Source organism: Aulonocara sp. 'chitande type north' Nkhata Bay, linkage group LG5, assembly GCF_057382095.1.
Source record: "Aulonocara sp. 'chitande type north' Nkhata Bay isolate Kocher_YH1m ecotype deep benthic linkage group LG5, A_spYH_male_GT1.1, whole genome shotgun sequence".
In the NCBI taxonomy this organism is placed as follows: Eukaryota; Metazoa; Chordata; class Actinopteri; order Cichliformes; family Cichlidae; genus Aulonocara; species Aulonocara sp. 'chitande type north' Nkhata Bay.
Window position 1 is genome coordinate 30,259,456 of NC_141348.1, and position 27,993 is coordinate 30,287,448.

General features: G+C 41.5%; 1 protein-coding gene across 3 annotated transcripts; it reads right to left on the reverse strand.

Annotated features, from left to right (window-relative positions):
- Window positions 1-174: 174 nt before the first annotated feature.
- Window positions 175-27,993, reverse strand: tasora (transcription activation suppressor a). 3 transcript variants are annotated; one of them, XM_086292934.1, is made up of 30 exons: window positions 27,956-27,993; window positions 26,746-26,830; window positions 25,873-26,424; window positions 23,644-23,789; window positions 21,939-22,031; window positions 21,566-21,638; window positions 20,951-21,042; window positions 19,841-19,972; window positions 18,386-18,516; window positions 18,076-18,107; window positions 17,807-17,912; window positions 16,579-16,682; window positions 16,257-16,360; window positions 15,534-15,606; window positions 14,727-14,801; window positions 14,226-14,422; window positions 13,864-14,142; window positions 12,212-12,395; window positions 11,762-11,890; window positions 11,449-11,603; window positions 9,891-10,071; window positions 9,049-9,537; window positions 6,629-8,022; window positions 6,136-6,258; window positions 5,450-5,609; window positions 5,151-5,259; window positions 3,905-4,083; window positions 3,344-3,502; window positions 2,361-3,144; window positions 176-2,055 (listed from the first exon to the last, which is right to left on the reverse strand). In XM_086292934.1, the coding sequence occupies exons 3-30, from the start codon at window positions 26,138-26,140 to the stop codon at window positions 1,554-1,556; spliced, it is 6,453 nt and encodes a 2,150-aa protein (XP_086149060.1). In that variant the 5' UTR covers window positions 26,141-26,424; window positions 26,746-26,830; window positions 27,956-27,993; the 3' UTR covers window positions 176-1,553. The 3 variants fall into 3 exon arrangements, with proteins under 3 accessions (XP_086149061.1, XP_086149060.1, XP_086149062.1); XM_086292935.1 differs by lacking the exons at window positions 26,746-26,830; window positions 27,956-27,993 and having other exon boundaries at window positions 175-2,055; window positions 6,629-8,019; window positions 25,873-26,516; XM_086292936.1 differs by lacking the exons at window positions 26,746-26,830; window positions 27,956-27,993 and having other exon boundaries at window positions 3,353-3,502; window positions 25,873-26,516.

Genomic DNA, 27,993 nt, shown 5'->3' on the forward strand with positions numbered 1-27,993 from the left:
GTGTGTAAACACATGAAGCATTCAGGACTTTGGCAGCTTGATGTCTTCATGATAAATAATATCAACATCACTGTGGCTTCATCCACCTGTTACACTATGTTTGGAATTACTGACACCAGTGACTCGGAGCAGCTACTGCGTGATTTTCGCAGGCAGAAAGAGCGCCACAGCAGCACCGTGCAAGAGGAAAGGGAAAAAGATATCAGTCAGAAACTTTGGAAAACCTCAACATTAATGCCGACTGTTAGAACTGCATTCAGAGAACAAAGTTTTATATAACGTTTATTATTTTAATACAAAAAAATCTGATATAAAAAAGAAAACATAAAAAATGCTTTAAGTTAAAACCGGTCCATTCCAGAGTCTCTCCCTACATAAAATTTAACACAAACAGCTCAGAGTGTAACAACCAAAACACTCTGTACAAACTAAACTTTTTTACAGGATATAAACATCGTCCACAGGTATGAGGCAGTCTGTTTGTCAGCCTCCGGTACAGGTTACTCTGCAGTGCCATTTTCCACAAAAACAAAACATCTTCACAACAAAACAAAAACTTTACTTATTAAACGTTCCCAGAGTGTGAAACTGGTGCATTCAGGGAATCTGGGAAAATGGGACTACCACTCAGAGTAATAAGAGTCACACTTAAGGTCCAGATGATACTGATTTAAATGAGACCCTTCATTCAGTCAGAACCTGCCCTGTATCCACATCAGTACTGAATTCTTCTGTGACTGAGGTACACCAATTGCTGTGCTTGTTTTTATCTCTCGATCATGTCCAAAAACTGAGAAAGGGCTTCATCTTTCAGTGTTTTTCAAACAGACATACATATTTGGTGCTTTGAGGTTTTTGGAGGCTGCAGAACTTCAGTAAGAGACAGAAAATAGTTGAGGACAACATTTTTTGATCTGATCTCAGACTGCCAGCCATCAGAGACAAATGTCCAGACATTTCAGTCACTCTTAGGTGCATAAAACAACTACAGGAGGGCTTGACAGTCAATATTTTTATGTGAGAAATAACATTTTCACATTTTTGATGTTTTAAATGAAAAACATCAGAAACTTGATTTAAAAGAAAACAACTTATTGCTGATTCACACATTCACATATCTCCTGGGGTTTAAGAACAGCCCTGCAGGAGTACAGGTTGAAAAAGTTTGTGTTTATAAGTTTGAATACTGTACAAAGACCTGCAGCACTGATATAAAATTAGTGTGCGGCATTTTCAAGACACGGTCTTGCACATAAAAAGAGGTGATGAGCCCTGACTGACAGAAACATGCAGATTCTTTGACCTCCTGGGATGATTCAGGATCAGAAGCAGACTATACAAACCATCTGAAGCTTGCATACTTTAAGACTCTACTCTACTCCACTTTTGAACCACAAACAACATGAACTTTTTTTGTGGTGCAATAACCTGGCTAAAACGATGATCTTTTTTGTTTTGTTGTTGGAAACAGAGCGTGGACACCTGTCAGAGTTTGGCCTGTTCAGACTCCAGGCTGTTAGTTTTCTGGGGTCATAGTTTAATCTGCTGGTTGTCTACGTCCCATTAAAGCCTCCTCGCTGCCCCCCTCTGTACCTGAAGCCGCCCGGACCTGCAGGGCTGTGGTACCCTCCCAGCAGTGAAGGACCCGTGAAGTCCATAGCTGCCTGCTGGAAACCCCAGACCAGCGGGACAGCACCTACAGGGCCTAAACCTCCAGGCCACAGGGGTGCCTGCCCCAGGAGGCCCCTGATTCCTCCCAGGGCATTCAGGGGCCCCAGCATGGGGGCCCGGTGAAAAGGCTGTCCGTGGACTCGAGGTAGGTGGGGGTGAAGGAGACCAATGCCCCGCTGGCTGGGCGGTTGGTACTGCAGGTGTGTAGCACCCTGCTGCTGCTCGCTCACATGTTGCTGAGGGTGCTGGATTTGTAGTTGGGGCAGAGCAGGATGTGAGACACTCTCGTGGTTTGTGACCGAGGTGATGTTTCCAGGTACCTCACTGTTGCCCGGTGGTGCTGCCTCTTCTGTTATTGGCTGTTCATAGCTGGCTTTTGTTTCACTACAGAAAGAGAAGCAGAAGAAGAGACTGAGCAGGAACCGGACTGTCAGAGGTTGAAAACTGAAATCAGCACAGCTTTTATGGATGCATGTCAGCATCACATGGAAACCTCTGGGCCACAAAATGAAGTGTACACAGAAGTGCCAGAAAGTGCAGTTGCACTAAGGGCCACTTGCGGCTCTAAAGGTAAGTCGAAAAATTCTGTTTGTATTTTATATGAATACTCGAACAGTGTTAATATTGCAGTCATATTACAAACTGGCCTGTAAAAAAAGAGCAGGACTCAAACCAGCGTGTTATGTTACCTTGTTCTGTCCTCGCCCTCTGCTGGACAGGTGGTGCAGGGCGGTGCACTACTTTCGTCTGCTTTGGAAAACGCAGGCTCTCCATGTTGATCTGCTTCGCTGTGTGTCTGATTGCTCAACGCTGTCACTACAGCTGCGTTCTGATTGCTCGGAAAGGCTGGCGTGCCATTATTGCCAGTAGCCTGGTTTCCTGCCTGTGAGCCCACCACTCGCACTGGAGTGCTGCCTCTCTGATCTTCAGCCTCTCTCCCTGCACTTCCTCCTCTCCTCCATCCCTCTGTACCAGGCTCCACCTTGTCCTCTCTCCTGCTGCTCAGCTCTGGCTGCAGTACCGAGTGAATTGAGTCCAGTGTGGCTGCCACGGCTTTCCTGCCTGGAGTAAGCTGTACTGCGTCAGGAGGACCTCCCTGACCCAAAGGAGAGGAGGGACTGTGTAGGAAGCCTTTCACAGGGTTAATGCTCAACTCTGCCTGGGACTCCAACTGCTGCTGCTGCTGCTGAAGCTGTTGCAGCTGCGCCTGACGCTCTGCCCGCAGTTGTAAGATGGCCTGTCGAAGAACCTCACAGTCAGCGTCCGAGTGGCGAGGGACCCCGTCCTTACAGGAGGCGTCAGGGACGAGCTGGTCAGAGGGGTGAGGGACAGAGGTTGGGAAGCCGGAGCTGGGCTGTGGAAGCTGCTGTGGTTGGGTGATAGAGGAGAGCGAGTGGTTGTGCTCTGGAAAGATGGACAGGGAGCATTCAGGACCCGAGACACAGTCACTATGACTCAGCTGACCCCCGACACCTGAGGAGAGAGGAGTACTCCCATCAGAATGGATGACAGGGCTGCATTTAAAGTTAAATGAATGCATGTTATCTCTAAAACATGACTTTAAAACATGACTCTGAAGAGAAGGAGACGGAAGGAGAGAAGGAGTGTCAGTATAGGAGTAAAGTAGGAGAAACAGAAAAGATGGAGAGATGGTAGAGCAGACATTTCAAACCTTTGGCACCTTTGGGAGACAACATGTCATCTATGATTGGCTGCTTTGCCTTGATGTCATGACAACCAACTATTTGGGAGAAGTTGTGCAGAATTTCATCGATATTGGCAACAATGATGCCCCCGCTGGAGTAGGCCGTGAACTTCTCATTATGATGCTCTGAATAAAAAAAAAATTTAAAAAAAGAATGATGAGATTATTTTCTCATGTTAATCACATGACATCTTAACTTAACAGTCAGCTGAGCCGCTGCACATGCAGTCATACTGTGCACAGAACATGAAGATTTGTCATTCATAACTAATTGAAGCCAAAATCATGAACAACATGAAAATTTGATTAACCACCCGACCAATCAAATGATCAAATGTTTATTGGTGGAATTTATCATCCTATAAATGCACTTCAGGCACACCGCTCCTATGGTTTTAAGTCAAGTGAAATAGGAAAGGCAAAAAGTAAAAGCTTATGCAGTTCAGTTGGGTTTAGTTTGCAATCAGGTAACCAGTCACCAGTATTAATCAGGTGCCCTGAGAGTCACGCCTGCTCACATATACGTACCTGTGAGGAAGATCGTGTGTCGGTACTGCGTGTATCGTCCCTGCAGTTCGATTAGACAGTCCAGGTCAGGCGACTGACGGTTCATCATGTCGCAGTGATGATAAGGGAGGAACTCCACGATCTGCCGCTTCTGATAAGCTGACAGCAAATCCAGCAGGCTGGCTGCTTCTCTCCTGAATCTGATGATCAAACATACACAAATCATCCACGTTCAGCCAGCAGGAGGATGTAGATGCTTCTTCAAACATCTTACTGTTGGAACAGAGCTGCCCCCCTGCACATAAACGGAGAACGTGTAGAGCGAGTGGAGTCCTTCAAATTCCTTGACGTCCAAAACTCTGCAGACCTCTCCTGGTCAGCTAACACCACGCCCCTAATCAAGAAGACCCAACAGTAGCTACACTTCCTAAGGGTGCTCAGGAAGAAGCAACTAAACGCCCTGCTGCTGGTGACCTTCTACAGATCCACCATCGACAGCCTGCTGACCTATGCAGTGACAGTGTGGCACACCAGCTGCACGGAGGAAGACAAGAAGGGACTGCAGAGGGTGGTAGATACAGCACAAAAAAATCATCGGCTGTCCCCTGCCCTCGTCTGCCATCTAACACTCCCGTTGTCTCAGCAGGGCCAGAAACATCTTGAAGGACACTACCCACCCCGGCTACCATCTTTTCAACCTACTGCCCTCTGGCAGGCGCTTCAGATCCATACGGGCCAGAACAAACAGACTCAGGAATAGCTTCTTCCCCAAAGCTATCACCATACGCAACTCATCAATTCTCTGCCTGTCTGTCTCTGTACTATACTGTACCAGTACTGTACTGTGTATTTATATTTATATATTTAAATTAAGTGTATAGTTAAATTATTGTATAGTTCTTATAATGTGTTAAAGCACATGTGCACTTTTATAAAGCTGTTTTAATCTCGTTATACTATGTATTTTGTTACCATTCAACCACACCTCTCCAGTCAGAATGTATTCCAGCTTGGAATACTGAATAGTGTGACATTTTATCCACAAGGTCACCAATGACCTGTTTACAGTTAAGGTTAGTTTCACATGTATTCTTTTAATTCCTTTAAAGTTTTTAAAGTAAAAGTTTATATATCCTGCTAGAATTATATAGCAGTTAATCTGTAAAGCCTAAACTAATTTAAAATAAACTTGTTTTGAAATGTGACACCTATAGTTTCTAAAATGGCTAAAGGCTGTTCATTACACAGTGAGAAGCAGATCTACTACCTGGCTTGTTCTTTTAATTTTTTGTGCGTTTTGCAGTGAATCTTCCACCTCCAAACATTCTCTAGAGAACTGTGCTGTTCCAGGAACATCAGCAGTGCCGCCAGTCGTTCTGTAGAAAAGCATTTCATTAATTAACACTCCAGTTATATAAGTAATGCATTTGTTTTGATTGACAGAAAAGATAAAATCTGTTTTTATCTTTGTGAAAAACAAAATTTTCTCCATGTGTAGATGTGATTTTTTCCCACTACATTTACATACATACATTTACATGGCTGCTTTCTGATTCTCTGACCTACCGTGAGTGATGCAGTCTGGACTGAGGACCAGCTCGTCTGATACGATGCAGCCTCCGGCTACAAACAGCTCATTGTAGCTGTTGTTCCTGATGTCATCCAGCGTATCGATTCCCACAAACACCACAGCGGAGTGTCGCTTCAGAGACACCAGCCCTGGGATCTGACAGCAACACAAACACATAAACAAAGCTGCTGTATGTGTGTTTTCAATGTGGGCTTCTCATGACTCAATATCTACAGCAAAACATCGGTCAAGCATGAAAAACTCAATTCCTCACAGCAGTGTACTTCTTAAAGTACATTTAGAAAGAACAAAGATGACAAAATCAGTACATAAAATATAATCCCATTCCCTTAAAGGTAAACTCACAGCCCAAACCACTTGCGCTTCAAACATGTTGACACTGCTGGAAATATTCTGCGTAGGAGGTAGGACACATGAGACTTCTTACTGCACGGGACTACTAGACCCTTTATTTGCACTGTACTAAGAAGCTGCAGGTTCACTCACATGCAGCAGTGCCTGGTGTCTTAAAAAAAACGAGGCCTGGAGAGCTTGAGTGAAAACAGCTGATGTCTACAGTACACTACAGTAAGCTCCACTTAACCACAACCGGCGCAGTCATCATCAGACAAAACGTGTGGATTAAAGCAGAGTCCGTCAAGACTTTACAGCTGTTAACTACCTTGTGTACATGTCCAGCTATGTCCTTGTTCTTAATGATGACCAGGAGCCTGTTGTCAGGGTCTTCTTGGCTCAGGAAGGTGATCGGATTCTGCTCCACGTTACCCTGCTTCAGCAGGAGTTCCTACAACATAACGTCACACACAAAACATAAACACAAATAAAATAACTCTTCACTTTAACCAGAGATTATACACATTTATACCAACAAAGAAAATTGGTCAACTCATCGTACGCAGCAGCAGCAACAGCTTTGTGTTTAGCTCCTTTAGCATTAATATAACTGGCACTACCTCTTTCATATTTGACATGTTAAACAGTCTCTATTTGCGATTTTCTTGAGATCATCTTGTCAAAGTAGTCAAGCTGTTTATTTATAAATAAGTAAAGGAAATCCAAATTTAAAAACAGTTAAAAAATAAAAATAAAAAAACATTCTGGGGACTTTCCTTTGGCTCTTCGTGTAGTGTGAACTGAGCTGCCCATGAGGCTACCTTTATATCTTTGGTGACCTTGTCTCCTGGTTCAGTGCAGTGGATGTAGAACTGCAGCGAGTTTTTCTTGACTTCTTTGATGATCTCCACCAGGCTGTTGAACACATCTGGCTGCAACTGGCTGATCAGGGAGCTCAGGTCTGTGGCAGGGGGTGCGGTCCCCACACTGGGCTTGGCGACAGGTACAGAGCTCGGGCTGGATGCCGGTTTAGAGGGATTGGAAGCTTCTCCCAAAGGGTCAGAAGTGCCGCCTAGCCCCGGCAGAGTCACAACAATGTTTTTAGCTGGAAGAACACCCCCACTGTCAGCAGCAGCAGTACATAGCACAGTCCTCGTGGTGCCGTTTTCCTGTGTTTGGCTGACATCTTGAGTGATTGTCCTGCTGATTTCTACAGTTTCATTCTGCTGCGGTGTCCACTGGGAATGTGGTGATGTGCTAGGTGGAGGGCAGAGGACAGAAGTGTTTGCAGGCTCATAGATCAAACCAGATGAGGGGGTAGGAATTGATAAAGAAACATGAGAACTTGTGGGATTCCTGTAGGTTGTGCTGTCTGGCAGCCACGCTTCATTTCCTCTGGAGAGCGCTAGGCTTTGACTGACTGTGGTGCCAGAGTCAGCAGCTGTCCACTCATCACAGGAAGCAGACCCCTCGTTATCTCTGCCTGTAGTATTAGCTGCTCGAACGCTGGCCACAAAAGCACTGACTGTATTCGCTAAAGTGGAGTCAGGGTTAGTCCCACTGAGTTCGGGCTTGCGCTCTCGCCAGCCATCATCAAACTCTGTTATCATGCTGTTAATGCCGTCCTTTAGTGAGTCCACGTAGTCCTGCACGGAAGGGCAGGGGTTGTAGAAGGACACATACTGTGAAAACTGAGACACGGAGGCGTAGGACATTGTGTGTTGTGGTGTAGGTGTTGCTGTGATTAAAGTCGAGTGAGGATACTGAGGTAAGTTATAGTGGGTGCTCTCCTCCTGCAGGAGCAGCTGAATCTCAGAGGAGAAGTCACCAAGATGTCTGTCCACAATGCTGTTAATATCTGTGCAAGCAGAGGCTGAGGAGGGAGAACCACCTACCAGCTCCTTCACATTTCCCTTTTTACAATCCATCTCTTGGATCTCCAAATCTTGTTCATGATCATCAGTCGCTTTTATCTCTCGTTTCTGCACCTTTTCACCTGCCTGACTTTCTTTTTCCTTCACCAAAGCTTCTACCGCTTCTTCTTTCACTTTAACCATTCCTCTTTCTGTTGCTTCCTTCACTCGCTCAGTGGATGGTGACGAGATCCTTCTCTCTGGAGATGGAGGAATAGATGGACGGATGGCTGCAGAAACACATGGCTCTTCAGTCTTCTTTTCTTTACCCTGAGGTTTCTCCCCTTTGTCACTGGATGCTGCTGCAGGAGAAGACAGTGTTAGACTGGAGACAAATTCTATTAACTGTACACGAAGGTCAGCCCATTTAAAAACAAGCATATATTACAAGAGGGAAGGATTACAGGAGTAGAACCAATGAGGATCGTGTGATTGCACTGGCACTATACATCAGTCGACTGCTGATGTAAAATATAATAAAGTTTAAAAAAAAAAAGTCTCACCTTACACTTACAAACTGTGATCTTCATACTATGAAATTTTTCTGCGTTACAAGTCGTTAAAATCAATACAGGAACACTAAATATCAATGTTTGAATTAATAAATGAAAATAAATAAATAAATACATGGAAATACTCAGGGAATAGGTCTCTACTAACAAGGCTCATCTCCTGCACACTTAGCCACATATGTAAAACGCAGTTAGCCATAAGTTCAGGGGCAGGGGAACATGGCAGCTTCCACAAACTGGCGCCCGCTCCTATGTATTTCTGATATATTAAATATAAGTTTAGAGTTAAGAATGCATCAGTTTGATGGAGGATGTAATTACACACTATTCTAGATACAATATCCTTTTTTCTGTCTTAATACCTTTTGAGAGCAGGCGCATCAGTAGCCTATAATAGTCATATTTTAAATGAACGGTATGGATCGCAGACTGTGAGAGGGACTTTGTCTTTAGTTTGCAGTAGGTATCTGAAGCCTTTAACACATCTGAAATGCTCAGGTTCCTGTTCAGATCTGGAATTTTAAATGTCAGAAGTGCTCAGAAACACGGGTAAAAATAAAATCGTACTTCATACTGCAAAAATAGTAAATTTTTCATAGCTTCCTCAAATATATTAAAGCTGTTAAATAAATAAATAAATCAGTCACAATGATTTACACAACCGATAACCCAGAATTTAAAGGTGCAACATAAAATGGAAAAATAAACTTGGATTAATTTTTAAATTTGCAGTTGGCGATCAAAACTGCAGGTGGCATTAAAGTCCAGAATTCACTGATACATTAAGCAAGATGCTCTCAGGTTGCGTGATGTTACCTGCAAACTCCCTGGAGGCCATGGAGGTTAACAACTCCTCGTTAGCACTTTTGTGGTTCTTATTAAGTAGGCTGAGCTCATTAGGCTGGGAGAATGTGTGGGGCGGAGGGCTGGCCTCCAGGGAAGGAGAAGGTGGGGAACTGGGCTGAGGAGATGGGCACTGTGTGGGAGATTGGGGAGGGCTGGGCTCTGGAGATGGGCACTGAGACGGGGAAGGTGGGGGACTGGGATCTGGAGAAGGACATTGCGAGGGTGAAGGAGGAGGACTGGGGTCAGGTGAGGGGCACTGGGAGGGGGATGGAGGCAGGCTGGCCTCAGGGGATGGGCACAGGGAGGGGGAGGGAGGAGATCTGGGCTCAGGAGACAAGGTGGGGCTCTGCCTGGGAGGGTTGGTTGTTGTGGTGATGCTTGTAGCCATGGTGAGGTGCAGGAAACGAGGATCGTGAGGGATGTTCCTGTCTCCCAGGGCGTACCTCTCTGAATTCAGACCTGCAGACGGAAAACACCAACATTTAGTTTTCAGTCTGATTAGTTCTCCAACTCTGTGATCTGCAATCTAAACTACAGGCTGCTGTATTCATCCTAACTGTACCTGGACACGGTTTTAGCACAAAAACCTTTATTCCTATGATGGATGTTAGTAAACAACGTGGCCCCTTATCTTTTTATTGTTCATACATTTTTTCGTTTTTTGAGTTTTATTCTGACTTTAATTTACTCTTCATATTAAAATCTACAGTATTTAAATGTGTGGTATGACTGCTGATTGTTTTTTTTAATTATTGTAAAATGCACACGGTCTGTTTTAGAGTACAGATGTCTGACTGAGCAGACAGACACACCTGTTATGGGGATGAGGACCCACGGGATCTCATATTCCTCATCGTCATCTTCATCAAACTCCATTTTTTTCCCCAACTCTCTTCTTCCTCCTCGAGCTGCTGCTCCGTGGTGATTCATCTCCCCGCTGTGCGAGCTGGGACTGAATCCCTCCAAACTACTGACGCTACCTGCCGTCTGCTCCTACAAACACAGGAAAATTTGTAATCTCACCTGCTCGATTTCAAATGGTTTTGTTTTATGACACTTTCCGGAAGAAGCTTATCCAGAGTGGGAGCTTTATTTAGAAGTAATACAAATAGAAGCAGCTTTGTAGCAGGTAAATATGCAAGTACTTATATATTTATAAGACAATAATACAACATTGGTTTGGGGATAAAATATTAAAAGATAATTATACTAATATTCATAAGAGGGATAGGTAATGCTAATTTCCAGCTGCTTACTTTCATTATTTAAGTGTAAACATTAAATAACTTTGATAAAGCCGTCTGTTAGGTTCGGTGAGTCAGACTTTTTCCACCTGGGTGCCTAAAACAACAGATCAGTGTTGGGAGCTGCTGATGAGAAGCCTTATAACAACAATTTTCCAACCAGTAATTCTTGATTTCTGCTGCAACATTTGGTGTAAACAACATGAAAGGATCACTGGTGTAACTGCATGGAGGATAGCTCTTGGCACACTTTGTGACTCTCAGGAGTGACTGAGCATTGTTTAAACGTTGGTAACCGCCTTCCTGAGTATTGCTGCTGACCATGTCCATCCCTGTATGACCTCAGACAACCAATCTGCTGATGGCTGGTTCCAGCAGGATAACACACCATGTCATAAAGCTCAAATCATCTAAAACTCCTTTCCTGAACATGACATCTCTATTCAAATGGCCTCCATAGTCACCAGATTCAATGGACCATTTTTGTAAAGTGTTGGAATAGGAAATTCACTTTGTGGATGTCAATGTGGACAAAATCGCTGAGGAATGTTTCCAGCACCTTGTTGAATCGATTCCATGAAGAATTAAGCTGTTCTGAAGGACACCCGGTAGAAAGCAGGCAAGAAGATGACTAATACATTGAAATAATACATAACAACCTATGTGATTGCACTGGTATCATCTTCCTTATCTCTTGTTGGTCTTAAGATGCTAAGAACACTCTAAAAACCACTGAGATCATTTTATAAACGACCCTTAAAAGCTCTTGACAGGAAACCACAACAGTATCACAGCTGTGATATGCTTCAGGTTTTAATAGGCTTTTTGTTCTGCAGTCCAGTATTCGCTTTATTCACTGTAAACTAAAAAACAACAACAAAACAAGTAAAAGAAAACCCTTGCAATGCATCTCTAAAAATTTACCAGGAAACAGAAGGTAAAAAATGTGTGTAACACTGGTACCCACAAACTAACAAGTGCACTTTAATGAGAATTGCACTTTGCAAAGTAGTCCAGTAGGCTGAATTGAACCCTTCAGCAGACAGGTTCTGGCTGCCTGACTGCATGTTTGACATCGCTGATCTAGACAGTAATTTTGTGAACAGACACCATAAACATCAAATACCTCCAGCTCATCCTGCTTTCTCAGATCAATGTCACAGTTGGTGGGCAGGCCTAGTTTTGTAGCCAGCTTATCAAACGGATACGACCCCCTCAGCCCATCTTCTTGTGCCTCATAAAGGCTCTGATTAGCCGTTCCTCTGGCAGCCTGGTCGAGGCCTGGAAATGAGCAGAAAAATCAACTGAAATAAGATGTAAGCAGCAAGCTGCTCCATAACAGAAGGAAACAGAGTTAAAAGATTCTGGTTAAACAAAGGAGCCAAAAGAAGAGCAGGAAGAATGGAAAGTTTCAGCATGTTGTCCGAGTATCCGCTCACTTGTTAGCAGGCTCAGAAGTTTGGTGGCAAGTTCAGATCCGTCTTCTCTCAAATCAGTATCCTTCAAACCCAATGAGCCAATCACAGACGTGAAGGAGACAGGAGACAAGGACACTTGGTTTCCTTCAACTTAGAAGGCAAATCCAAAGAGAAAACATGTCATCAGTCAATGATTGTGAGCTTGTTAACAAAATGAAAAAAGCAAACAATCTTTGGTGTTCTTAAGAAAATTTAGAGGGAAATTTGACAAAAAAGAATCATCGAAAGAAAAAGAGCTTCCCCTGATGTTGCATGAATATACAAATATGACTCACTCATGAGGATTTGCTGTCAAACCTAAGTTCATTCATGACTTTAGAGGTTACATTTGAGGACCTGAAAGCTGATTTTCATGAAGCCTGGGATCAGGTCATATCAAAAAACGCAGACATGCTTTTCCCATCTCCTCACCTGGGATCTTGCTGTGCCTTATGGGTTCCTGGGATGCTTTCAGGTATTTAAGAGCCCTCTCTGCCGCCTGCTGCTCCATCTTCCTCTTCCTCCCTGGAGCCTGGAGCCCCCCTCCTTCCTCCCTCTTCACCTCATTTTCTGCATTCCTCTTGCAGGTCAAAACAAGGTCGATCAGCTGCTGCATCTGAGCAACAAGCATCACTGGTATGAGTTCATCAACCCCATAGGACAAAAACAATTTCTGTCACTTTACCTCAGTAAACCACCCACTGTGGGTCTCTCGCTCTCATTTCAGATGCAACTGTGAAACTGAAAATGTGACATCATAATGTGTTGACCAGACTTTCAACTTAACTGCCTTAAATCTGAATCCACCAAGTTGAGTTTCCTCCCTTGAGATTTCCTGTCAGGTCTTTACTACTATAAGTTGCTGCTTGTTTGTGGATCTTTCAGCCCTCAGTTTCACCACTAGTAAGTGAAAAGTATGCTCTGTTTGTCTAAGTTTAGGTGAATGACTCAAGGAAATCTATTTTGCTTCGCAGGATTATTTTGCACATTTCAATCTCCGCATTTTTATTTCCGGACTCTACTGAAGTAGCTTTACATGACTCACAAATCTAAATAATCCTCATTCATATTTCTGATTCTTCCCTATCCCTCTGAGCCTGCTGCTATCTGAAGCTACCTGATATGATATTTGAACAGCAGGTGAATTAGAGCCTCTACTCATAGCCAGAGCATATTAGGAATATACATTCTAACAACAATGCCTCGCCTGTATTCTTAGTATAGATCAATAAAGATTTGGTTTGACTACCATTAGAATAGTTTCTGGGTTTTTCCAGGGGTAGCAGCATAGGCAGAGACCACCCTCACTAACTTCTGATGCAAACACAGTCAGTTGGTTCCATAAGCAGGCTGAAATATAAACAGAAACCACTCAGCTCAGAAAAGAGCTTCAAGGGTTACTCCAGGATTTCAAGGGGTAAACAGTTAAAGATTTCATGTAGAATTTTGAAAAGTGTAATATTTGTAAATATTCGCAATGTAATCAACATGCCTATTTGTTTGCTTCAAGAAACTGAACGAAACAAGGAGAAATAAACCAATGAGTATATAAAAATATATATTTAAAAAAATATATTTGCCATAATTTTCCATCAACTTGTTACCGGGCATCCACCACAAAGGGAAGCAGAGAGAGAATGAAGAGGGAAAATGAAGAGGCTGAAACAGGATTTCATTAAAATAAAAGACTGTGATCATTTAAGTTGTTCTTGCTGAAGGTCTCCAACACTGATCTAACCCAGAGTTCTCCCCAGAGCTTTCTGGCCCGGAGGGGGATATTGAGAGCACCCATAAACTGCTACCAAATGTAGCCATTTAACCCAAAAAACAACTGAATTACTTTTAAGCAAACTGAATAATATTTCTATTAAACCCCTTGAATTAAGGCTGAAAGTCCGTAATTCAATAACATCTTGAATTACAATATAATAATTTCAATACCATTAAAATAACATCTTGAGTCTTTAATTTTCAGATAAATAATATTGGTGCACAGAGCTGTATCACTGTCCAAATACTTATGGACATGACCAGTACAAGTGGACTTACTAAGCTGCGTTATGTTTTTTTGTGTGACTGTTCACCTTTTGTGTGTTGGTCTGCCCGTGCCTAGTATTTCCTGTCGCTTCCTTCTCTGTTGCGTCTCTTTTCCTGGCTCTTGCTTCCTGATGCGGCTGCTCAATTCCACAGTGCGCCTCTAATAACAGCCTGGCCCGAGCTGCTGATAGAAGGTAGAAGGCGGGGCTGTACAGGTAGGAGCGCAGGTAACCCTCCAAGTTCACCCGATGGTGTATGGGAGCAGCAACTGACTTTTCCTTGTCATCCATCTGGGAATCGTACTCACCCATTGGGTACTGTCGAACCTTGGGAGCAAACACAGAAACGTTACAGTCCCCAGGGGAAGTGGATATTTGAAGGAGCCAGTTTCAAGAGATTTGGGTCGTACCTTGCCGTCTTTCAGGCCAATGAGGTATTCCCGTGCCTGGCGCTCCACACCAGCAGACAGCTCAGGAGGGGGGTTGGCACGAACTTTGAGCAGGGCATGATGCATTGCTGGGATAAACTGACTTAGCCGTGACATTACTGCAGCACCAGATGTCTGAGACTCAGAGGCATCATGGGAAGAGAAGCCAGAGTGCGGTGCTACATGGGAAAAAAAAAACAAACAAACAAGGAAAACATCATTAGGTTGAAAATAATGTTGATTCAGCTGTTTAACCCTGTCAGCAGAGTCAATGATCAGTATTAACACTTAGGCTCAGTGTCCTGTGAACTGTGGTTACACTAAAAATGCTTGTATGATGACTCAATTTAATTTAGCTCATCAAAAATTGGTTTTCAGGGACACCATTAATGCTCCTGTTATTTTCTTTTCAATATAAAACTTTACTTTGTACCAAAAGGCAACTACAATAAATGAATGCCCCTCATTTACGGCGATACTCACCAGTTTTGGACACATCTCTGGTCTCTGGGAAAACAAACAATGCCTGAAGACACCTCTTCCAGTTCTCTCCTCTCTCTGAAAACACATTAGCTCACTCTATTACTTTCATTATAGAAAATTCATAATTAATTATACAACCAGCAAAAACATAGTACATGAACATTTCACTGACATCTACCAATATTTTCTTTGCAGAGAAAACTCACAGCAGTGATAAAATTAAGGTTAACTACTTCAAACAAGAATAAAATTACTATGGGTTGGATTGTGCCAAATCTGCCTTTAAGGCACTGAAATGGGCTGAAAGCACCAATAAAGAGGATTTATATTTGGTCACCCTCCCCTTCAAAGTTATTCTCCAGTATTTTACTATCAATTTAGAAGAGGTGAGATGGCCTCAAGACACATTTCATTCACACTCCATCAGAGGATGTTACAGTAAGTTGAATGCTCAGCCTGAGGGATGGATCAAACACATTAATGAGCATGTTTCTGCTTGTGCTTCAAACCCCATGCTGGCAATAACTCTAAACATGAAGACTGGAACGGTCTTACATAAAAACTGATATCTGCCCAAGTTTGAAATTAGCAAAGAAAACAATTTACAGAAGCAAACATGAAATGGGTCAATACGGGACTGACAGAGAAGTGATCTGACTTCTCTAGCGCTAGATACTGCCTGGATTTGAATGAGAAGATAACGCTGAATAGTGAGAAATGCGTATTTATTTATTTTTACTCTTGATTTTTATCCAAATATTATCCTGCATACAATTTACCAGTATAACTCATAGTCCCATGCCTTACCTGTGGGCGTGGCCATCTGAACACTGGACAACAGGAACAGAAAGCCTTTATCTATAAGCGGAGTCACTATAACCTGTAAAGAGAGCAGACAACTTGTACTCAACACTTCCTGTCATTCTTCACATTTTATTTTTGTCTTCCTTGCTACACTTAGTTCAAACTGCTGCTGTCTGTGGGACATATTTACAATTTTTAGTATCTCTGAGACTCCAATAGTGATGCAAAGCATGAAAATAATTCTCCAAACAACTAAAAAACACAACAACAAACAACTTCTTAAGATAAAATAATGTTTCCACAAATCCACTTATCATTTTGCATTGCTTATAATCTTTTTGTAGTTTTATCACAATGAAAGTCAAAATGAGTTACTGGGACACTTAATTACAAACCATTGTCCTACCAGCATAACAAGATAACTCAAGAATATTCAACTGCTGTCTAACATACATTTTACACCAAGTAAAGTTTCAAAAATAGAGTAAAAATCACTGTATCACAGAGTTTCAGCTGATAATGGCTCAGAACTTCACAATCTATTCACCTGCAATATCAAAGTGAAATAGCTGCCTTTGATGTGAGGCCGTTTCAAATAAAGGCAACCTGCTTTTCTCTGTAGGTAAATAAAGACTCTGGCAGATATATAGTTTCCATATATAGCTTCCATGCACTGTACATGAGAATCTGCTAGTCCTCTGTGATATTAAAGCAAGCAGAACCCACCACTCGCTTTATCTCCAGCTCATGCAGCAGTCTCGTCACGCTGGTTTTAGACCGATTTCTGTCCATCACTTCCAGAAGACTGCAGTAATAGCCGTTCTTCACAACTACCAAAAAGAAAATATAAAATAAGTCCCATCCACTTCCTCTTTCAAGCTCAATGCACATGCATTTTGAAAATATAACTAAGAAAGGATTTTTGGCAATATCTGAGGGTGAAAATGCTGTTACAGAAAGGGTGATTACTAGAATCTTATGTAACATTAAAGTGACTGTAGTTCTGGTGTGTAACGTGGCATCACTAAGAGGATTAATGTGATCTTACCCTCCTGTCTGCTGTTGTAGAGGTTATAGGAGAACAGGCTGGCAGGGAGGAGGTTGGTCACCTGGTCGAGCCTCATCAAATGACCAATTTCCAGCTTCTCTGGTCTGAGGGAGGATCATGGTGAGACGGACACAGAGCGAATTATTTTAAAATGGTAAGGATGCATTTGTTTAAATGTGCATGCAGTTTTTTCGAAGTAAGTAAAAGTAAAAATTATACTGCGAGGGATTACAGATCATTAAAGGCAGGCTGGTAAGCTATTTTATAAGGCTAAGCTAAAGAGTTGAGCGCAATGCATCACAGAAAACATGGACACCAACAATGGAATTTAGTCAGCTAAGCCAGGTAAGCTTTCGAGGTGTTGATGGAATATGTCTGTGTGTGTTTTCATTTTAGTTGAAACCTTTTCTCAAATTTTTTTTATTTTTCCCCCACTCTAAGAAACACCCCCATCCAGTGTTTCCCATGCTTACACTTTACCCAGTCAGACTGCTGAGATATACTAATTATTTTTCAGTGACTCGCTTTTTATTTTTTCCATCTGTCTGAGAGAAAAACGTCATAAGCACTTTAGCAGTGGCCAATATCCTCAATCGTATTTTTAAATTCAGTAACAACTAACCGGCTATTCCCAGCCCTTCCTTTTTTGTTTTGCCCTACCTCTGGGCTTGTAAGCCAGGGTGCTGATGTGGTGGTTCTCATTCAGCTTAGATAGAGGATCTATGGAATCGAATATACTCCTAAATGTTAGCGTGCCTATCTGCAACATAAATGGCCTGTATTTGTATAGCGCTTTTCTAGTCCCTAAGGACCCCAAAGCGCTTTACACAACCTGTCATCCACCCATTCACACACACATTCACACACTGGTGATGGCAAGCTACAATGTAGCCTCAGCCACCCTGGGGCGCACTGACATAGCCACGCTAACATTTTATGTTTCACTAGACCAAACTCAACTCTCGCTAGCTGTGGTCCAAGATGGTGGAGTTCACGTGCAGGATGGAAGACTCACATCACAAGTAGCTGATTATATCATTCAAGTCTATCTAAAACCCACTTTAGATTTCAATCCATCTTTAAAGATAAAGAGGAGTCACAAATGTTGGTCAGTAAGTCAGCAAACTAATGTCTTTTCTGGTCATCCACACCCCACCTACAGGAACTCCATAACCCACAGTTTGAGAACCACTGCTTTAAACAGCCTAAAGGTCAGCTCAGTACTCACAGTTTGTGGGGTAGGAAGGGAGGAGACAGGGAACAGAGCGAGATCTGAAAGAGCACTCGGTCGCCTTTCACCAGGTCTCCAGTCCACACTGTGAACTGAGCATGCTCTGTGGGAGAAAAATAAAACCTCATCAGCACCAGAGCAAGACTGAAAAGAAAAAAAAAACAAAAAACACAGAGCTTCCTATTTTATTTTATATCCAAGCAGTGTAGGTGACCTTTCACATTCAGGTGTGATTACATCGACAAAAAACAGGGACCAGTGCTCACCTTTACTCCCCTCTGCTGACTGACTGTTCGACCTGCCCACCAAACACAAATTACAAACTTCATGTCAGTTTTGGCACAGAGATAGAGGTTAAAACTCAGAACCATTGTTGATTCCTCCATGTCTAAAATGTCCGTCAGACTTTTATGGAATAAAATATAAAAAAAACAAAACAAGAGCACATTCATTAAAAGACTCCATTTCTAAAGTTAATTACTGAAGCTGCTCTGGCTGCTTTTTCCTGGAAACCTGCGAACACTCTCTTTAGGTGTCATCTCGCTAGAATAGCATCAATTTACATGTTTCACATACCTGATGGGTGCTACAGGTGCACTGGGAAGAGGAGAGTCTTTTCCTTTAAGCTGGAAGGAGACCACAGCATACGGGCACACCTGGCGAGGTCGCTGTCGCAGCTCGTCGAATGAATACTCGTAGAAGTATTGCTGGAATAATCAAGAAAACGGTTTTGTTTAAAGCAGTCATTGCTTCTTTAAAAGACTCACAAGGTTCCCAAACGCTTATTTTCCTCTTCAATAACCAGACGTGATTGCATATGTCAGTACTTTTTCACATTTACACATGCTGTGTCTATACTTGCACTGCCTACAAGTAGATTCACAACAAGTATGAACAAACTAAATTAATCTCACTACAAACACCTGAAAAATAATTTGAATGATAATGATTAGTGGTCACCATCTTGGCTCAGAGTAGAAAAAGAGGTGCTGTCAAATTAATTCCAGCTAGTAAAAGTAGGATAAGTCATATGCACTGATCACGGTGTCACCATTAGCGCTGACAACATATCCTCATCAGCAGATAGAACTGATTTTTATTTTCCAGGCAAAGACAAAGAAAGACAAAATTCGAAAGAGGGCCAAAATGGGATCACAGACACACCAGATGAGCCTCCTTCTCCAAACGGAGCACCTCTCTATGCTCCTTCGGTAGCTGCTCAGCATACTGTGGCTGCTTCTCCATGATGAAAGGAGCAAGTTGAGGTGGCTTCAGCGTCTTGAGTGAGATTTTGGTAGCACATTTATATCAGTGTGCAAAGGGCTTAGGTATCCAGAGGTAGTGCAGACATGTTGGCAATGATCCACCCAAAACAGATGGATGGGTGCATGGATGGGACAAGTTTTTGACAAAATGAGGTGGCAATCACAACAATCAGAGTCAAATGCTGCAACTGTTATTTGTGTGAGTGTACAGCCAGCCTGTTCCATTTCAGACAACACTGACCCATGAAATGAAATTCACACACACATTAAATATGAGCCCTAACCCAACCATGGAAAATTTATTTTTCAGGTCAGTCCTAGTACAAATATGGAAACTAAAAATTTGATCATCAAACAAAAACATTTTAACTAGAAAACCTGTTTTAGCGAATAAACCATCTGAAGCTGAAAGATATTTTTCATGTCATTTTGTTCAATTTAAAACAAAAAATACATATTGACAGACGTGTAATTTTAGGTCTGCTTTTTCAACAGCTGAGTCATTTCCACACAATCCTCTCTGGATATTGTTTTTAAAGTTAAATTCAGACATTCAATTCCTGCCAAACACAAACCGGACCCCAATAACACCGCCAGAACCAACTGAAAGACTCCTGTTGACTATAAAACATCTCAAAGCACTGAAACAATTTTCTGTGTTGAACAGATAAAATGTGTGTAAAATGTGTGGGACATTATGTTTGTCCCAGAGTAAGTTGTCCATTTCTCAGTTTTTTTTTTCCCCTCTGTGTTTGAGTGTATTTACCTGTGTGAGTTCAAATGCGCGGTATGAGTTCAGCGAGGTGACTTTGCTGGCGTTCTTGGAGATATGGCTGTCAAAGCGAGGCGTTGGATCTAGAAGGTTTTTCATGTTTTCATAGATGCTCTTGACTTTTCCCTAAAACGCCAAACAAAGAATTCCACTGCAGATTACAATCATTTCTACCACTACGTATTGAGTTTAACAACAAAGATTTATCAGAATCAGTGTGCTGCCGGCTTTCTCACCCAACGACACGTACACGCCGTCAGGGCTCACAGATTCTAATGCGTCGGATCTGCGCTTTGTATTTACGTCTTTTTGCGGATTCCGTTTACCTGCTTTCATTTGCTGTTTTAGCTGTTTGGTGGTTGTCAAAATAGTTTTGTGATGTTTAACCTATATATAATTTAAATATCTACAGAGTGAGCCATCTAACAAATGACATATCCACAGTCACAACAACTCAGCAATAAATAAAACACAAAGAAACATAAAATAAGCAATCAAATCGATAATTACAAGAAAGCTTGCCTCACAAACTCTGTTCTTGACTTACATCAGTGACTCAATACTGCACTTTTCTATTATATCCTACTAAGTGTTGGTCAATGAAAGAAAAACTATGTACTTTAAAAATAGCAGCTAGAATTGCTTGAGGGTTTTTTTTTAAATATTTTGAATATTCAAATGATGACTAATGACGATGACTATCCCTTCTACAAAATCAACAATTTGCATGTCTCATGTCCTTGCTTTTCTCTGCTCTTACTTTGTGCTTTTATAAATGCAGCAAGACATTAATGAAGCATTATTTTAGTATTTGTGCAATTGTCCTCAAAGTGCAGGCTTCAGCTCGTGCTGGGGTCTAAACAGAGAATAACATGGAGCTGAGTAAAGTGATAGATTTTTCATAAAATACAATTATTTGACCAATACAGATTTTTTTTTTTACCTGAATCCCAAATACTCTATTACAGAAGTACTTGTGAAACATAAGTCCATGACTTTTCCTAGACTTTGTAGATTTATTGAACTTTCCAACATTTTTAGAGGTTTGTAAAATTCCTTGACCATTCTCAGCTTTTCCACGCACATATGAACCCTGTAACTTACCTTCATCACTTTGAAGATGACAATCTCCCCCGTAGTTCCTGGTGTTAAGGAACTCATCTGCAGCAGGTCTGAGTACCTTGACAGATACACTCCTAAGAACATATGCAGACACATATGTCACACACACACACACAAAGTGATAAAATTACTACTTATAGAATTTTTTTTAAAGTGGTACCTTGACTTAAGAGTGCCCCAACTAACAAGTTTTTCGAGATACGCCCAGTCTCTTGTACAATTTTGAGTTTAGAGCTGAAATTTAGAGCAACATCTGCCGAGCATGTCGTGTTTCACTCGTTCACCTTATGCGGTTATCAGTGTTGTTCTTACATTTATTTTGCAAAACTTTGCTTTTCCAACCATCCGGAGGCGGCGTTTTTGAGGGCCTGGAACGGATTAATGGCATTTCATTTATCTCAATGGAGAAAATTGATTTGGCATACGAGTAGTTTGAGTTTTAAGCTCCGTCACAGAATGAATTAAACTCATAAGTCAAGGCACAACTGTATATTTACTGGAAAGCTGATTCAAAAAAATAAATTCAATATCAGCTTGTTGTGACTTCTCCTTTTAGCATACAATAACTCAATATGTAGATCATTTGTGCACTATTACCTTTACTGGGGTTTCCCAACACTGTGATCCAGCTTTGACCCACAAACAGTCCCTTCTCACAGAGCAGGGGAAGCTAAAACAATAAACAAAACACAAGTTAGATCACAGATATAATGAAAGCTCAGTCTTAAAGGACATGGTTTATTGGCGTGATCCCAGTTATTTTACAGAGAAAACACAGTCATTCAGTTTTCTAGGAACAACTACAAGCAGTGTCTTTTCCCTGTAAACTTAATTTCTTAAGAAGAAATCTTCTAAGAAATACATACTTCCCTTAAGTAAATCAACTATGTAAATTGACTATGTCTCTGGATAAAGGCCAAAACAAACAAAACCACTGTTAACTGAACCAATAGCTCGGTGTCACTCCTACCTTTTGAGTGTCTGTCAACAGGAAACAGTAGCACTCCTCCAGCTCCTTATCGGTCCTCCCCTCTGCCTTCATCTCCTTCCTTTTTTCCACAAACTTAAAAACACACACACACACAAATAATGTGATCAATCATAAACACAAACACACACAAAAACGATCAGTACAATGATCACTAAACAAACAATATCATCTCTCTAAACAGCTTTTCCTAATGACAAACCTATCCAATTCATAATTCTTACTCCAAGACCTAAATTTTCTCACAACACAAACGTGGCCTCTGAAATAGCTGCTCTACCATGCAAATACAGGCAATACATTCACATGTGTTCAGCTCATTTCAGTGTAAATAAACAGTAGTTTTTATTGAGTGAAATATTGATTTGTTCATTTCCTGAGCACTGCACTGACACTTGCACATGTCCATGGTACCCCAATCCCGATATTTCTATTTAATTTCTTTTATTTATTTAACCAGGAATTAATTTTTTTTTTTAAAAGATGAACAATCTATTTTGCGTGATCGTGCAAGACAAATACACAGAGCAGAATACACTAAATAAGAACTGATTCTGTTTTAACTAAGCTAACTATATTAGCTTGTCGAGGTTAAATCTCCTTTAACATCTCCTTTTACTTCCTTTAATATTGAAATATATGATTTCAGAATTCAGGATTAAAATTACTTTTTTTTTCTTCCTAAAATCGAATCAGTTATACTGCTTACTGTACTGTGACAATGTCTGTTCATTCACCTCCCTAACTGACAGATGTGTTAACAGGATCTACAGCTAAGTAATACTGGCATAATTTTTGTGGCATCACATTAATTTGCATTGCTTACTAAATCTGGCCCCTGTTCTCTTCCTGTGTGGACGCCCCATAAGAAGTTACGTCACCAACTACCAGCTGAGGCTTGCTTATGACTGCTCTTTACTCTCTCATGGAAAGGAAGTTATCTACCCAAGCAAGGTGTTAAAAAAAAAAAAAAAGACAGCAGAGTGGTTTTGTGATACTTTGATCTAGAAAATGAATAGTCAGAGTACACCAGCGGTTTCAACATAAGGCCCTGAAACCAAAATCAACACACCAAATCGTCCAATCCAACCCACAGCACAGCTTTGGAGAATGTTAAATCTTGTGTTTGTTTTATAATGTTCTTACTGACAAAGACATCAACTACAGCCTGTAAGTAAATGATGAACCATTAAGGGGCATAAAATGAGCTGCTGTCTACTGTCAGCATTCCTTAAAATAACATACAAATTCCCTTTTTTTTTTTTTATATTTACTACAGAATTTGATTTTTTTAAGAGGCGGTTTGCATTAAAAAAGACATTTTCTTTGACTAAAAAGATTTCTGGTTTTTATTTTATATTCCAGGCAGTTTTTCTGCATTATAAAAGTAAGATTTACATTGCGGTTATTTGTCTTAAGATATATCAAGCATTAAACGCGTAGTTAAACTTCTTTATATGGAAAGAAAGGTGAGACAATTTTTTTCTTTGTTTTTAGTACTATCATCTGTGTTGCCCACAAAGTAAACTGTTACAAAACCACTTGACCAGACCATCCAAGCAAAGACGTGTGGTCACAACCTGCAAGTAAAGTAGTCCCTGCACGTAACCCACGGTGATCTTGATTTCCCCCTCCCTCCCATTTAGTTGTTTAATGAATTCACGACTCTGACTTGTTTATCTCTCACCTCTTTCTCCAGCAGCTCACTGTAGACAAGCCGAGGTATGGAGTACGTAAAGCATCCAGCAGAGTTAGTGTCGATGTAGCTGGAGGTCAGGATAGTCATCATGTCTTCATACTCTCTGGACTCAGTGGAGACATACTGGAACAGAGCTGCAAGAAAGACCGGAGAGATTAGAGCCAATAAAAACCACTTTCACAAATAATCCCTCAGAATGATGAATCCATTTTACCTTTATAATTTACATATATACCTTTACACTGTCTTCATTATTTCATAGCAAGAAACAGGTGTGTTTGGCTGTTTGCAGTGTTCTCTGTTCAACATAACATTTTCTTCCACTGGACAAGTAATTGATGATGTAACTTCTTTTGGGGTGTCCACAGAGGAAGAGATAAGGGGCCAGATTTAGTAAGCAATGGGCCACAATATTAATTCCATGAAAAGCTGATATCATGACACCCCTAGTTTGCAGGTAACTGAACTTGATGCCTTGCTTTGTGTATGTGTAACAGGCATATAACGAGCTGAGGGGGAGCTCTTTCAACCGTATCTTCAGTTTCCCTGGTCAGTCCTGGTCATCACTGACTTTAACACACTTGCCTCTAGAAGGACCATAAACTCAAGTCAAATAACAGGACTTTAACTTGAGCTTGTACAGAATATTACTGCTCTTGTCAGTAACCCTGCTGTTCACGTATATCAGACAAAATTGTAAAATTTGAAATAAAGCCACCAATATGCCCCACCCTTTATGTCGCTTTGAGCACAAAGGCTCCTCATAAGGAGGCCCACAGAAATATTTGACAGACTGGCTTAATTACAACAGGACAGGTGCTGGTTTTTTTTCTTTTTTTAGCCAGATTCTCAGGAGAACAGGAAAAACCTGTAGCAGCTGCCTCCCTCGGAGTGGAGAGGGCTCAGCTGGAGCATCAAACACTAATGTGTGATTTAACAAAAAGAGCTAATGCCCCCAGTAACCCACAACATATTTGTCCGTTCCACAGCTACAACACCGGGGTTGAGACAAAATATTCAAACACAAGCCAAAAAGATGTGGTGGTAGTTTCAAATTGTGGTCTCAGACAGCTATAATACATAAAGAAGATGTCAGCATAGCCTGACTATCTTTGAATTTACTGCTTCAAAAAACCCTATAATCATCAGCATGGTGGTTATTAACTATGTTTGTTAAATGATGCATTCAAAGGAGGAAAAAGAAAATAACTAAGATTTCTCTTGAACTAAAGGAGGCTTTTTCAGTAGGAGTGGTCTATTAGGCTTGGAAAGACTGCTTGGAAGGTACCAAGGAACATAACAGTTTGAGTAGGACAGGATAGGATAGGATAGGGAGTTGCATGGAGTACATGGGGGATATATATGCAATGACATCCTTTAAAACTGGCTCCCGGGCCAAAATTATTGTGTTGGTTTGGTGCTAATCAAGGCAAAAATAAATTACCATGGTCTCAGGCTTACATCTTTCTGACCTACCAACAATCCCTAAAAAGCACAACACCAAACCTTATCTCAAAGCTCATTTAACTTTTAGCCTTAATCTTATAGTAGACTCTGTAAAAAGCGCCAAAAAATGTCCTCAAGATCCCATTTTAGGGTCGACACGATGACAGTAGCCATAAACACAAGAGCAGAAAGCGCAAAGTACATGTGAGCACTTGGACACTTATAACTGGAATGTAAACAAGGAGGCGGTTACCTCGCTTTAGCTAACCCTCGTTAGCAGAAGCTAATGTCAACATAAAGGGGAAAATGCAGCTTATAATTTCGTACATGAATGCGTGGATATTTACTTTCACTCACAAACAGCCTAAAATCATCTATAAAGTGAAAAATAAACACCTGTTGCACTTACAAGCATGTAATTAATGTTAACTGGCTGGTGACGCTAACTCCTAGCATCCCTCACTAAGCCTAACCGTGTACTCAAACACACTGGAGCTTGTACGGAGTTTGATACACGTAAAACTGATGGTGACAGTAGGGCTGGACATATGAAATACACATTTGTGGACACAACCGTCATGTTGTGCGATTTAAGAAGAGAAAACAACGTTTTCGAATTGATACTCGCACGTCCGATAATGGAACTTCCCCGTTGCTAACTCAGGTTCAGGGCAGTGTTTCAGGTGTAAAAAACAAATCTAAACAAATTAGCACAGAGAAGTCCTGAATGCTATGGTGTAATTTTACTAATATACAGACACAATGGCCCACCTTTCTTTTCCTCAGTTTTCTTCGGTATGTGGAACTTGTAGGGCTCCTTGGGCATATGCCTCTTATGGACTATGTGAGGTGCCGAGTTCCTCCTCTCCATCCTCCCGCCAGCAGCGCCCGGTCTGTCCGCTCCAGGCTGACTTTCTCTGGAAGGGGTTAGGTCGATCACCTCGCCATCTTGCAGGCTAACATTAGCTCCAAGCTCCGCAGCAGCAGACACCCTCCTCGAACGACCTGCTTCCCTCCGGGGCAGGCTGCTGTCGTCCATTGTATGTATTTTGGACGTAACGGAATAGTCTCTCCTCAACCGTCACTCCGGCACCTCGTCTCTGCTACAGTCCCGCGATGACACCGCTGTTACCTCCTAATCCCGCAGCGGAGGGAGTCGGAGCAGCACTCAACCCGCACCATGCTTCCTGTGGGCGCAGATCTTCTTCACTGAGATTTAGCTGCACCTGGTTATCTCAATGCTGCCATCTTCTGGAAAACGAACCCCATCCCCACAGTTTCATTACGGTTTCAGTGGACGCAGAACAGCGATGGGTAAATAAACTGTAAAATAAAGCATGTCAGGGTTCAGGGAGGACAAAGCCCCGAGCCTAAAACTGCGACAGTTCCCACGATGTTTTTCCACGGTGTAGCACAAAATGGTGGTATAAAGGGCCACTGAAAGGGAAAATAAGAAGCCGAGCAGCAGGGCCGTGCAGAGACGTTTAAAGGGGCGGGTGCTCAAAGTTAAAAAGGGGCACATTGAACCAGACTGAATAACAACAACACACATTCATTCATCAAGAATCTAATATGGGATCGCATCATACTATATCACTGTTGTGAGGTGGCGACAATGCAAAGCAAACGTAGCCTATGTTTTACCTGATGGGTACAATGTTGCTGTTGAGGGGTTTCTGCTGCTCCTGCTGCTGATAGTGCTGGAGGGCAGGGCTGTGTTGATCTGAGACTGTAGACATTAAAAAGTCCATAGGAGAGATGGTAGCTGATTAAACAAGTATCATGACATAATAACAAAATGCAAAGATTGGTGACAGCGCTTGGAACCATAAGGCAACAAAAAACTGTGAGAAATAAATTAGGCTCTGCCTGTGAATCACTCTTTGCTTCTCTTCTTCCTTCCATCCCATCATTTCATATATCACTCTCCACTTGCTGTCTATCTGAGAACAAGGCACAACTTGCTATTGCAATAAACTATAATCTAATTATCCACACCTAACAACTCTTGCACTTAATCTATAATAAAATGACAGAAAAATGTTATAGCACTGCCTTTAGTAGCCTCACACAGCTCCTACTGTTTCCTCCTCATGTCCTTACCAGGCATGTCTGGACAATGTTATATCATGAGAGTAATAATTTAAAAAAATCCATATACATAAAACAAACACATGCACGCACACACAGTGACATTTTAGACCTTCTTCAGAATACTGTATATGCTATCCAGAATCCTTACATTATTATTTATTACTAGAGCTACAATAATAAAGCAATGAGGAGGGGGAAGTAATAAATATGAAATAATGTCATTATGATGATTCCATTTGTTTCACTATCCACTCTGTGCAGGGGCAAAGCTTATTACATTTTTAAACTGTAGAGATACAATCATTTTACTGCTGTAAAATCCAAATTTTGTCTTATTTAAAATACAAATCTAATATAATCTGCTTCTTAATGTATGTTCTTTAAAATACAGCGTGTGTTTTTTTTAAATATTATAATAATGCATAATTATGTGGACATGCATATTAGATCGTTTTTTAGTGAAATATAAGCCCTCCAGAAAGGCAGGAAAAGCCCGGAAACTTACTTTAAAACTAAATATGTTCCCTAAAACGGTGGACAGAGCTACAGACCCATGACAGCCTTAACCAGTGAGCTAGCAGCTATGACCAGCACTACATGTGCAGTTAATAAAAGGACAGGTAATGTTTGTCGCGCTGTTGCACAGTACGCTCATTTGTTTCAGTTTGTCAGTTGCCACAAGACAACTTATCAACGTGTACGTAATAAGCCAATACTCCTGTGTGCTATAGACTATAGTGTACGCTGTACACCTACTTACTGGTTTTGTCGCATCAGTCTGTATGGAAGAAATATAGT